At 48.4% G+C, this 11,817-nt stretch overlaps 1 protein-coding gene across 1 annotated transcript; it reads left to right on the forward strand.

The window, feature by feature from the left end:
• The first annotated feature begins 1,802 nt into the window (after positions 1-1,802).
• On the forward strand, positions 1,803-10,518 carry CSRP2 (cysteine and glycine rich protein 2). The gene is made up of 6 exons (XM_063396424.1): positions 1,803-1,960; positions 5,579-5,697; positions 7,593-7,761; positions 8,748-8,880; positions 9,541-9,634; positions 10,210-10,518. The coding sequence occupies exons 2-6, from the start codon at positions 5,586-5,588 to the stop codon at positions 10,284-10,286; spliced, it is 585 nt and encodes a 194-aa protein (XP_063252494.1). The 5' UTR covers positions 1,803-1,960; positions 5,579-5,585; the 3' UTR covers positions 10,287-10,518.
• Positions 10,519-11,817: the final 1,299 nt, after the last annotated feature.

Genomic DNA, 11,817 nt, shown 5'->3' on the forward strand with positions numbered 1-11,817 from the left:
ATTTATAAAATTTATTGATAAAAATAGTCCATATCAATAAAATATGTGGTAAAACTTTTCATTCTTTCATCTGTTTTTCTTCATTCCAAGATATTATTCCCAAGTGCTGCAGTAATGTATCCCTTAATATTGTTCCTACAGTATGGACTTAGTTGATATACTCATGCCTGACCCTCACAGTTACCCTATTTCTGAAAAAATGACTAAGTGCTAAACATGAGAAAATGAAGTACTGGATGTCAGACTGTCTTCTAGCTCACTCAGCAGTGCCTAACCACTGAAGAGTGTTCTATTTCACACCAGCATGGCCCCTTAGTCACAGTGAGAATTCCCTTTCTTTGAGTATGGTCAGATCTTGCCATGTCTGCAAAGCTTCTCTCTTCCCATTGGGACCTCTGCTGTTTATTTTCTATAGTCTGTAGGAAATGTTATCAAAAGACAGAATCTAATAGCTCTGGAGGCTACCCGAGGAGACATGGTAAATAACGTAGCATCATCACACGCAGTTCCAGCAGGGCTGGGAGCAGGACGGGTTGGACAAGAGAGCACAGGCATTTCTTGCAGCAAATGGAGTCAGCCTGCTCTGACTCATACTCCTCTTACTTGTCCGACTTTGAGAGATCCTCTCCCTTCATGCAACCTCAAATTCAAGAAACAACTGTTGCTAACACTTCTGCTTCTCCTGGTGCTCACTTCCCTCAAAGCCTAGCATAAAGTTTTTGCTGTGATGCTCCATGTGAGACTCTTGGTCTTGCCCACAGGGAACACCAGCTTGTTCCACAGGAACAGATACCGGCTTTGCTTATGGAGCAGGACTCTGACATGCACATAAATCATGCACAGGCTGGTCATTCAGAATTCATTACACACCAAAAAAGAAAATTAAAAACTGGAAAGCAAAAAATCTCAGCAACTTGCAGCTGCCAGCTGCAGTACATGGAAAGAACGTTTTAAGGGGAGAGAACAGGTAACCCTTCTCATTCTGTGACCTGGTGTGGAGGTCATTTTCACCCATCTCCCAACACAGGCAGTCACCCAGCTGTCCGTGCCACAGCCCCGCGGATCTGTTTCACCCAGCCAGCTCACAGCCCATCCACTGCACAGGGCTTGTGCAGGAGCGCTCGTGGGGGCTGCCTCCACCCAGCTCGCTGGGCTTCATTCCTGGGGCTCTGTCTCTGGTGTGTGTGAAAAGGTCGTTCCCGTGCTGCCTGGCATTCCTGTGGGCAACGAGGAGGTGATTTGGTATTGGATTAATTACGAGCAGGGGATAACCCCGCATCTTCCGGCCAGACATAGGGAACGCCGTGCATTATCCTGAAACGACAGAGCCAGTGTGCAAGGGCCCTGGGAAACTGGGAGCTGGGGACTCTGGAAAAAGCAGCTGAAGCCTCGGGCGGTTTTCTCCAGCGTGCTGTAGACAGCCCTGATTGCTGGCCTCTTGTGAACACCATGAAGGCCCCTCCCGATCAGTCCCCGCTGGAGCGGTGGTGCAGCGGCAGCTGCGGTCTCACGACCCGGGCACGGGCTCCTGCCTTCGCCCGCTCCTCACGTCCTGGGAAACCTCATTCCCGAGCGCTGCATCCCTTCCCCGTGCTCTGGGGAAACACGGTCACGGAGCCCGCCGCAATGTCAAGCAAAAAACCTAACACTGGTAAAACCACAAGCTGGGGTCCTGCGGTCCAGGCTGCAGCTGGGACATCTGCAGGCTCCCGGGGAGCCACGGCCGGGCCGATCTCGCCGCCCCTCGCCGGCGGAGGGCCCAGCGCGGGCCGCGCCGGGAGCGGGGCCGCGGGGGCTGGGCCGGGCCCTCACGGCTCCGCCCCGCCTCTTTAAGGCGCCGCGGGGCCGCGCCGTGCTGAGACGCGCCGAGCCGAGCCGAGCCGAGCCGAGCCGAGCCGAGCCGAGCCGAGCCGAGCCGAGCCGAGCCGAGCCGAGCCGAGCCGAGCCGAGCCGAGCCGCGGTTAGTGCCCGGGCAGGGTCGGGGGGACTGGACTGGACTGGACTGGACTGGACTGGACTGGACTCCGGCCCAGGCAGGGGGCGGGGGTGGCGAGCGGCACAACGCGAGCCGGTGCCGGTGCGGGGGAGGCGGCGGGGGGCGATGCGCACCCGCTCCTGCTGCTTGGCAGCTCTAGTGATGGAGTTGCCACACACCAGGCTTCCCGACGGACCGCCGAAAAAGCCGCCTAGGATAACCGGATAGCCTGGAATTCTTGTGTGTCTGTCTTGCGGCTGGCTTAGGTCTCTTGAATTAGCGCTGCCGTTAGCAAACGGGCCGGGAAGGGCTTGGCGGCCGCCGTGGCTTGTCCCGTGGATGACGTGCTGGGTACGAGCAGCTGCCGCCAAGCCGCAGCCGACAGCCGGAATTGTTGGTGCTGGCAGTGAGATCACCTGCATGTTTAATTGCTGCTTTCGAGCTCCCCAGAGGCCAGCATGAGCTAGCCAGAGAGTCCCGGAGGAGCAGGGCGGGCTTGTGGCGGGGCTGGAGGTGTGAACGTGCTCCCGGTGGGCTCGGGAAGGAGCCCGGGCTGCCGGAGGCGCCGGGCGCTGGGCCGGGGCGGAGCTGCCGCGGGGCACCGGCCCCTCGCCCCCGGGCACCGCTGCCGGCAGGGAGCTCCTGCTGCTGGGGCACCGAGGAGATAGTGCCGTTCTTCCCGCCGGCATGGGAACAGCGTGGGGAGGATAAACGGAAATACCTTCTCTGGAAGAGAGTACGGTTACCTCGAAGTAACGACTTCGGTTCCTTTTTGTTTTTCATTTAATGATTTCCCAAAGCCCTTGTCAGAAGTTTTTAGTTAGCTAATGGTTGTCGGGAGGTCTAGTATTTTGTCTGTCTGGGAAAGAAAAGGTGTAGCTGCAGCCTCGTGTTGACCAATACTGCGTGTGAAATCTGGGGCAAAGCTGGGGAAACCTGATTCAGCTCTAGTGTGCGTGAAAACTAAATTATTGTTTGCTAACAAAACGATTAAATAATGTAGGCTCCTGTAAATGTACAAAAGAACATGAGCATGGTGGTGATGAGAGGAAAATGCAGAAGTAGTCCTTTTACCATACACCATTTACATTTTGGGAAGCATGCAGAGTGGAAAGGAATCTCTTCTCCTTTTTTTTTTTTTTCCCAGTCCAGGCATTCCTTTTCCAAAGTGTTGTGCAGCCTATATTCTCTTTAGCTAAGGACACTCTTTGCTGTGATTGATGTCAGCTGCTGTGCGGTAGCACAGCCAAGCACTTGAATAAAAGAAATGGAATCTTGATTTTTAGACTGTACAGTTGTGCCAAGAATGACAAAAGCAAAGTGGGAAATGTGATAAAACTAATTTTATGAGCTAGGTCAGGGTATTAGTGCTAAACCATGGAGCAGTAATGATGCTAATCCCATGGAAGTATTAAACAAAGGGCTATCTCAGTAATTGGTGTCAGTGTGCAAATGGCACTGCTCTGCCACTCTGAGAAAGTTTCCTAAGCTGTTGCTTAGGAATGTACCTAAGGTGCCCCAATTTAGGTTAATAAACTAATCTTATTTTCCCACATGCCATGAATGGCTGTCTGCTTGTCTTGGACAGAGGTCTTGTAGCAGCTACCTGGCAGCATGTCTTACTTGGGAACCACACATCCTACCTGGCATCCCTAAAACTGCTGAACTGCTGCTTGTGCTGCTGGGGCAGCAGGCTTGTTTTACCAAGCAAGATGGGTCATGTAATTCAGGCTTAGCCAAAGCTGCTGCTCTCTGTTGGGATTTGTGAGTCTGCTCTACCTTGCCTGGGGTGTGAGGCAGCTCACTCTGCACTGAGGCCCGTCCTACATGGTGGGAGAAGAGCCCCTTAGAGAAAGGAGCTCTTGAAGCAAAGTGCTCCTGTCTGGCTCCCTGTGGTGGCACTGCCAGTTCCTCTCTATTGATGAGAGAGGCAGCTGAAGATTGGTTGTGCTCTGCTTCTGGCTCAGAGGGATGCATGCAAAGTTAACTGAAGGCAGCAGGCTGTGGCCTTTGTGTGGGGATGCTGTTGTGTCTATCTTCTCCTTGGCAGGCCTAGGAGAGCTTCTCAGGGTAACTGAAGGTGAGTTTTGCAGAGAAAAGGCAGAAGCTCCCAATAAATTCCTTCCCAGCCTCTGTCCCTGATAGTTGACTGTACTGCAGTGCTGCTGTGGGAACTCTGCAGGGAGGGAGTGCTCTTGCTGGTGGGGTAGGGTGGCAGGAAGTGCCCTCTGGGCTTCCAGGGCAAACCATGGTCCTTGCCCAAAACCCCTGTGTGAAATGAGGCTCAGTAGGGAGCACTGGGGGCGATGAGGGCTGAGCAGCTCTGCTGGGTTAAGCTCACGGACGCAGTAACCCTGCCTGGCTGGTGAGAGGTGGTGGCGCTGAGCTGCAGGAGAGCAGAGCAGCGTTAAACAGCAGTCACAAGCCAAGGGCAGTTCAGGGCTGAGCCTTCAGCAAACAGCTGTGTTAGCTCATGGTGGTGGGGACCGGAGGAAAGCCCCAGAAATCTCGAAGATGATAGGCAGGGCTCTGCTTTGGAACTTTAACCCCAGACAGTTAATGGGAGGAGCTGGAGAAGCTCCTTATTGAGCTGGAGGGAAGCTGCTGGTGATGGTGACAGGGAGTGCAGGGGAGCTCGGGAGGGAGCAGATCAGCTTGAGATGGGACAGCCACTGCTTCTGGCTTAATGTAAGAGACTGTTCCCAAGGCTACAGGTTAACCCAATGGGTGAGATGCCTGTCCCCATAGTTCTCTGAGTGTCCATTGCGAGTAGTGCAGGAGAGCGGGTTTCACTTCCTTTTAAATCAGCTGTGGCTACTTGAGCAGTTGGGTTTGATTGATAAACCTGCCTGGTAAATGTGCAGTTCATGTAACAGGGGTGGAGTCCCTGGAAAATAATCCCCCTTAAATTTCTTTGAAGTCCAGTGTGATCTCAAAGGAGTTCAGAATGTTCCTACAACCCTAAAAAGTGTTTTTACAGTGAAGTGAACTTTGGCTTGTACCACATCCCAAATTACAGGCCCTGCAGTAAAACAAAATGCCATTGTTGGCACAACTGGTTGGCTTCCATGAGACAAGAGGCCCAGCATTAATGAAGCATAGAAACTGAAATTATATCCATCGGGGGGGGCATTCGTTCCAGGTACAGTAAAGCTCTTGTGCATGAAACTGTGATTTGTGCATATCGAATTTATGTAACTTTCAAAATCCCCAGGCAGGGACAGAGGACATGGCTCATGAAGACTGTGTCTGTTTTTCTTGCTGTTCAGCAGAAGTGGTCTCTGTTCCCCTTGCCAGTTTGTCTGCTTTTACAAATAGCTGTAGAGAGCCTGCCTAAGCTTTTAAGTCTGGTCTGGCATCTGAAGAGCTGGGAGGTTGAACGGGCCCCAAAAAATTCTCACAGTGAAGAATTCCTCTTGCAGTGGAAGGTCACGTTTTTAAATAGTTGATGAAATTGCAGGGTTGTGCTCTGATGCGACACAAACTTCACAGATCTGGTTTAAAGGAGCCTGTAACTCCAGCTGTCCTGGGGCCAGGGTGGTAGAGGACACTGAGTTTAATAAACACCTTCCCTTCTCCCCTCCTGCCTGGCTGGGCACACAGAACCACCATGCCGAACTGGGGAGGTGGCAACAAATGCGGTGCCTGTGGCCGCACCGTCTACCATGCCGAGGAAGTGCAGTGCGACGGGAGGAGCTTCCACCGGTGCTGCTTCCTCTGCAGTAAGTATTCTCCTCCAAAATCTCTCCTGGCATAGCCGTGGGGGTCACAGCAGCAAGGGGCTGGTCCACAGGAAGTGTCCCAGACTCAGCTGGTACCTGTGATGCACTGTGGATGGCAGTGGTCAGAGGTGACTTTGTCCATCGTGTTGGGGTTGATTCCTGCTTCCCCATGTGCTTCTGGGCTTGGCAGTCCTGAGGGGAAAGTTCATCTCCTGGAGAGGTTTTATCATATTAGGGGATGGAATGTACATCTCAGAGCAGAGCACATCCATTTGCATTTGAGCCTTTTCCTCAGAAGTCTGAGGAAGGAAGGAAGCAGAGGAGGAAGCCCAGTGGCAGAGCCTTGTTTGCACTGATCTGAGCTCAGCTGGGCTTTTCCCTGTGCTCGTGGGCTGGCAGAAGCTGAAGGAACAGTTATGGAACTGCTGCCCTGGAGTGCTGTGCAGACCAGGACAGCAGTGCACACGAGCACAGCCAAGTTGTTGATGCTTTAGTACAGCCAAGAGCCTAAACTTTCTTGGCACAGGGGCCTGTGGTTTATTTCAGATGAAAGGAGTCCAAAGCATTATTTTCCAGTCCAACCAACAAGCCCAGTGAGGCATTGAAAATCGCTTTCTCTGCTCAAAATACCTCTGCTTAGATGAAGGGAACAAAGGGTCCCTGTGAATCACAGGCTCTTACTTTGCAAGCAGACAGCCTCTCTGTCTGAATCAGAGAATTTTACCTTATTGCAAACATGAGGAAATGTTTTGCCCCACTTGTTGGTGATTAATACATATGGGCAGAGCTAGGGTTTAGCCTTCTTACATTGGCTGCAGTTATAGCTGGGCCTCTCAAACAAGTTTGCTGTTAAGTCTGCTACTTAACCTTCATGTGCTGTGCTGGCCTTGAGAGCCTCGGCACACCTACGCTCCTTTCACTGAGCTCTACAGTGGTCACAAAAAACAAAGATTAGATGCCTTGGCTGCCTCATTTTCAGCCTTTTATGGGCATTACTATTAAAAGAAACCTGGAACTTACAGTCAAACAATGGATCTAGTGGGTCTGAATACGTGGTTTTCCTTAGTGCATACTTCCACTGGGGTTAAAGTCCGTAGACTTAACAAGCAGGCATTAATTGATTTACTTATTGGATATTAGTGTCTTATAGAAAGAATCTTGGGCTAATGATTGCCATAAGCAAAAGTCACACAATGTTTTGAAGACATTAAAATCTGAAAAAAAAATCATGAGGGCATTTCTTTTTTCCTTCCCACATTCTTTTTCATGGGCATAGTTGTGTCACAGATGGAAAGAGCGTGCCAGTTGGCATCCAAAAGGAGGTTTAAGAAGGAAATAGTTCTCCCTTCTACTGTAACCTTGAGTAGAGGGCTTGCATTGTGCTGAAGGACAATGTAGGAACGCCAGAAAAGCACAGCCCCTCCAGTGACAGCTGTGAACCAGCCCCAGTTCTGACCTGAAGCAGTATTGAAGTGGGGGCTGGGGGGGAAACCTTGAAGGTTTGGGTTTTTTCCCAGCCCTACCCTGGCCAAAAGGGCAGGACAGGGGCTCTTGTGTACTGATAGGCTTTTGCTTCATGCTGTATGGCATCTGTCAAGGGAAACTGCTGACTGCCCTCTCTGGGTTTCTGAGCAGCCTCATTCATCAAACCACAGCAAGTTTCCAGGCTTTAAATGTCACGGTCACAAAGAGGTGGGAGGGAATAGAGCCCATAATTCACAAATTCAAACAGTAACTTCCTTCCTCTAATCTCTGGTGGTCCCACAGCCTAATGGGAAGAATTTTGGACAGGGAAACCCATAACATCACTTCTCACTTGATTTTTGGCTTACTATGTGTGCTGATGGAAATAGTCCCTTAAGGCAGTTTAACTTTTTTTTTTTTTTTACCTCCAGTGGTCTGCCGGAAAAACTTGGACAGCACAACTGTAGCAATTCATGATGCTGAAGTTTACTGCAAATCTTGCTATGGGAAAAAGTATGGCCCAAAAGGTTATGGATATGGCCAAGGGGCAGGCACGCTGAACATGGATAGGGGAGAGAGACTAGGCATCAAGCCTGAGAGGTGAGTGAACTGAGCTGGAGAGTGCATGGCCCTTGTCCTTCAGTACTGTTTCCAGAGGAGTCTTTCAGGCTGGATTTTGTTTATGTTCATGTTTGGAATAGAAATGCTGCAAAATGCCCTGGTCTAGCTGAATGCAGGGCATTGAACCTGCATTGCACAAAGCTCCCACTGGTGACTGTGTGAGTAGGAATGGTAGAAGCAGGAGTTAGTGCAAGCAAGGACACACTCATCCAATGGATGAGCCATAGGGGATTGGATTATGGAGCTACTGATGGCATTGCATGAGCTCACAGAGGTGACTGTGGGTCTCACATTGCTCTCCTAAATAAGCTGGAAATGGCAATGTTCAAAAGGTTCCTGCAGAGATGGATTTGGACAGCTGAGAATCTGGGGCTACAAGCAGAATGAATTTTTAATGGCAAATGAAAAGAACCATTTGTGCTTAATTGTAGCCAAAACCAAAAGACACATTAAATAGTAAACATTCCTAATCTGATTAAGTTCTTGCTGTAAAGCAAAGCATGTGGAAAGAAGCTGAGGTATGTCTCACAATTTGCTTCATGCAAGTTCCCGAAATACTGCTTAACGTTTATATGATGTATGCTCTCCAGCCAGGTTGAGTGGTTCAGGTTCCCGATTATAAGAAGTGGACAGGAACTTAACAGAATTTGTGGCTTACTATCTGAAAAATCTATGTCCTGATAGAGTTCAGCTCTTCTAGTTAAGTGAAAAGGGGAAGGGTCCTCAGGAAATTAGCTTTTACAGTAGCTTCTTTTTATCCTATAAAGCACGGCCTTTCTCATTTTGTTGTGGCTTTGTTTTTTTTCCCTACCAAGTGTAACTGGATAGCCTTGCTACTAACTTACTTCTCCAGTTTTGCAGCAGTACTGCATTCCGTACCATGTGCTGGATGCTGGTCTGTTCACGTTGCTAAGCAGAGCAAGAGATCATTTAGTAAGAGAAAACAAATGTCCTGTTTCTTTCAGCACACCTTCTCCTCACCGGCCCACCACAAATCCAAACCCTTCCAAGTTCGCTCAGAAGTTTGGAGGGACAGAGAAATGCTCTAGGTGTGGTGATTCTGTTTACGCAGCAGAGAAAGTAATAGGAGCTGGAAAGGTAAGGAGCTGCATGTACCTGCTATGTGGACTTCAAATTGAGCAAGGTGTGTTATGTTGGTCCCAGCAGGGAACCACTGCAGGGCAGTTACCTTAAAATTGCATTTCTTTGCACTGGAAATAGTCAAATCAATCAACTTAACTGAAAAAGAAGCACTTGAAATGCAGGGTGATGAGTGATCACCTTAGATTGGAGAGGCGAAGATTTAATATTGTCTTGTGCTAGAGACTTGAAGCAGACTACAGAAGCTCCTCTCACCCAGAAGAGGAAACAATCTTGAGGTGTGCAGCTTGTGAGGGCAGCTGAATATTTCAGCAAAAGTGGGATGGTCTCTGAAAATACCATGTAAAACTGCATGTCAGTGTGCCAGCTGTCTGACTCAGTCGCTACACAGAGCCAAGATGTGCTCTGAATTGATCACAGCAAGCCCAAACCTTTCAGAATGCTGCTCTGAGCAGGATGCTGGGTGGAACTGGGGCTTTGTGCTGCTCATGGAAATGCAGATGCTCCTGTCTGCTACTGGTGCACTTCAGCTGGCTTTCATTGCACCAGTCTCTTATCAACAGTGTTGCAGATATCTGCAGTTAATGTGGTTTTTTTTTACCAACTTGGGCATCCTGTGTATTAATACTATCTTTTTTACTTTTATTTTTTCTCTAGCCATGGCACAAGAACTGCTTTCGATGTGCCAAGTGTGGAAAAAGCCTAGAATCTACAACCCTAACTGAAAAAGAGGGAGAAATCTATTGTAAAGGTGAGAAAAGAAGCAAAGACCATTTGTTTATGGTTCAAGATAATGTCTTACAAGGACAAATGGTCAATATATTGCTGATAAAATAAACTTTCGGGCTTATGTTCACATGGAAGTGCTCTGTAAATCACAGGAATAGAGTATGAAATAGATACTGCTGAAGCTGCTGATGCAGTTGACATCTGCATCAAGTATCACATATTGAGAAATGCAGTAGGATCCTTGCCCTGTGCCTGATCAGAGTAAAGAAACAAGCCAGCAACCATCCTGCTCTGCCTTCTTGACTGGTTGTGGATACAAGTTTGATCCACACAGTGGTTTGATGATAACAAATGCCTTAACAGACACCAAGCCACAGAACTGACCTGTGAGCTGGGAGCTACACGGACCGAACAGTCCTGGGTACCGAGTTCAGTCCTGTTAGTGCTGCAGCTTAACAAAATGTTTCTAAGCATTGCTTCCTGGGCAAGGGTATTCTAGGGACTAAGGAGAAGCTGCTGAGAGGCTTAGCCTCGACTGTGCTGTTCTTAATTAATGTGCCAGAAGACTCAGCTACTGCGTGTTCATCTTTCTCACAGGTTGTTATGCGAAGAACTTTGGCCCCAAGGGATTTGGGTATGGCCAGGGAGCAGGTGCCCTGGTTCATGCCCAGTGAGTGGCCTAAAAATGCCTTCCAGCTCTGCTGAGATCCTGCTAGAAGGAACAAGAGTTTCCTAAATGTTACTAACTACTGTGAAACAGATACTAGTTACTGTAGCATATGTTCAGCCAATGATTTTAAAAACAAACACACACTGCTTTTTTTTCCTCGCCTTGTGTATCACACAGTAACACTTTTAATACTGAGTATCAATTCAATAAAGCTTTGCTTGTTGATATACCCCAAATCTAAGTGTTGCCTACTTTGTCAGCAATAAAAGTGAGGGGAGTGCTGGGTACTTCAGGGGTGGAAGAACAATGCTTTACAGACTTGATGCACAGTTCTGCTGAAAACTGGACATAGTCATAGCCTTCAGAGCTGAATGACTTTCCTCCAGTATCACACCATCATATATGCACGTGCAAGGCAACGAGCTGCTGGCTGCACAGACGTAGTAAATCTGCATCTACTGCTCTGCATGGTGACACAGCTCTAAAAGTGAGAGATAAGGGCTAACTGTGCCTAAATGGCTACCTGTCTCTGCCACAGTCTCTAGTAAATGAGAACCAAACCATTTTCACCGTAATATTCTGGGGGGCTGTGCATGCACGTGTATGGAGGTGCTGTTATGCACAGAACTTACTGCGCAGGAACGCTCCACCAAGACAGCTGCAAATTAAGAAGTTAGTTAAAAAAAAAAACAGAAAAAGAACTTTGAAACTGTTGTCTGGCTGATATTTTTTTTGGATAAAAGACTGGGAACGATGCAACAAACCATGAAGCAAGTGTGTCAGTGCAGTCTAAAGCAGTTTCAAGCAACATCTATGACCATGGTCTGAGGCAGTGAAGCAGTCCAAGCCAAAAGCCTAATTAGAAAAATATGTACTACTCAAAATAATACACAAAGAGCATTTTGTACAGGTTATAAAGGAACCATGTGGATAGGAGGAAAAACAAGCCAGCCCAAACTGTGACCCAGGAGCTTGTCCAGTTCACAGAGCAGCGAAGATTAGAGCTGAAAAAGACAACAGTAAGTCTGAAACAGCACATTTCAGGTGGGAGTGAGGCAGCAAGCAACAGCACAGCCTAGGAAACCTAGGGAAAAACGCTGTCCTGCTACTCATACCATCAACATTTTCATAGCAAGAAAAACTAATTTTACTAAAAGGCAACTAATGGGAGGTGCAAGGCACTGAACTCTAGGCAAGCTGGCTTATTTCCAAAACAAACAAACCAACCAAACCAACCAACAAACAAAAAAACAAAAAAAAACCACACCAAAAACCCCAAAAAACAAAAACAAAAAACAAAACAAAAAACCCCAAACAAACAAACAAACAAAAAAACCCAAAAAAACCACAAAAAACCCCAAAAAAACCCCCAAAAAAACCCCCCCCCCAAAAAAAAAAAACACCCAAAAAAACACACCCCCCACACCAAACCCAGGAACCAGCTTGCAAATCATCACGACTTGCAAGTACATCAGTTCCACTGATGGAGCACTGCAAGTCTTGGATGGAGATCTTCAGCACAGGTCGAAAGTCTT

Source organism: Prinia subflava, chromosome 4, assembly GCF_021018805.1.
Source record: "Prinia subflava isolate CZ2003 ecotype Zambia chromosome 4, Cam_Psub_1.2, whole genome shotgun sequence".
NCBI classification, from domain to species: Eukaryota; Metazoa; Chordata; class Aves; order Passeriformes; family Cisticolidae; genus Prinia; species Prinia subflava.

Excerpts from the sequence above, each read along its gene's own strand:
- CSRP2 (XM_063396424.1), top strand. The coding sequence starts at position 5,586 with ATGCCGAACTGGGGAGGTGGCAACAAATGCGGTGCCTGTGGCCGCACC. Across the intron at positions 5,698-7,592 it reads CCGGTGCTGCTTCCTCTGCA|TGGTCTGCCGGAAAAACTTG; the intron begins GTAAGTATTCTC and ends TTTTACCTCCAG. Across the intron at positions 8,881-9,540 it reads AAGTAATAGGAGCTGGAAAG|CCATGGCACAAGAACTGCTT; the intron begins GTAAGGAGCTGC and ends TTTTTTCTCTAG.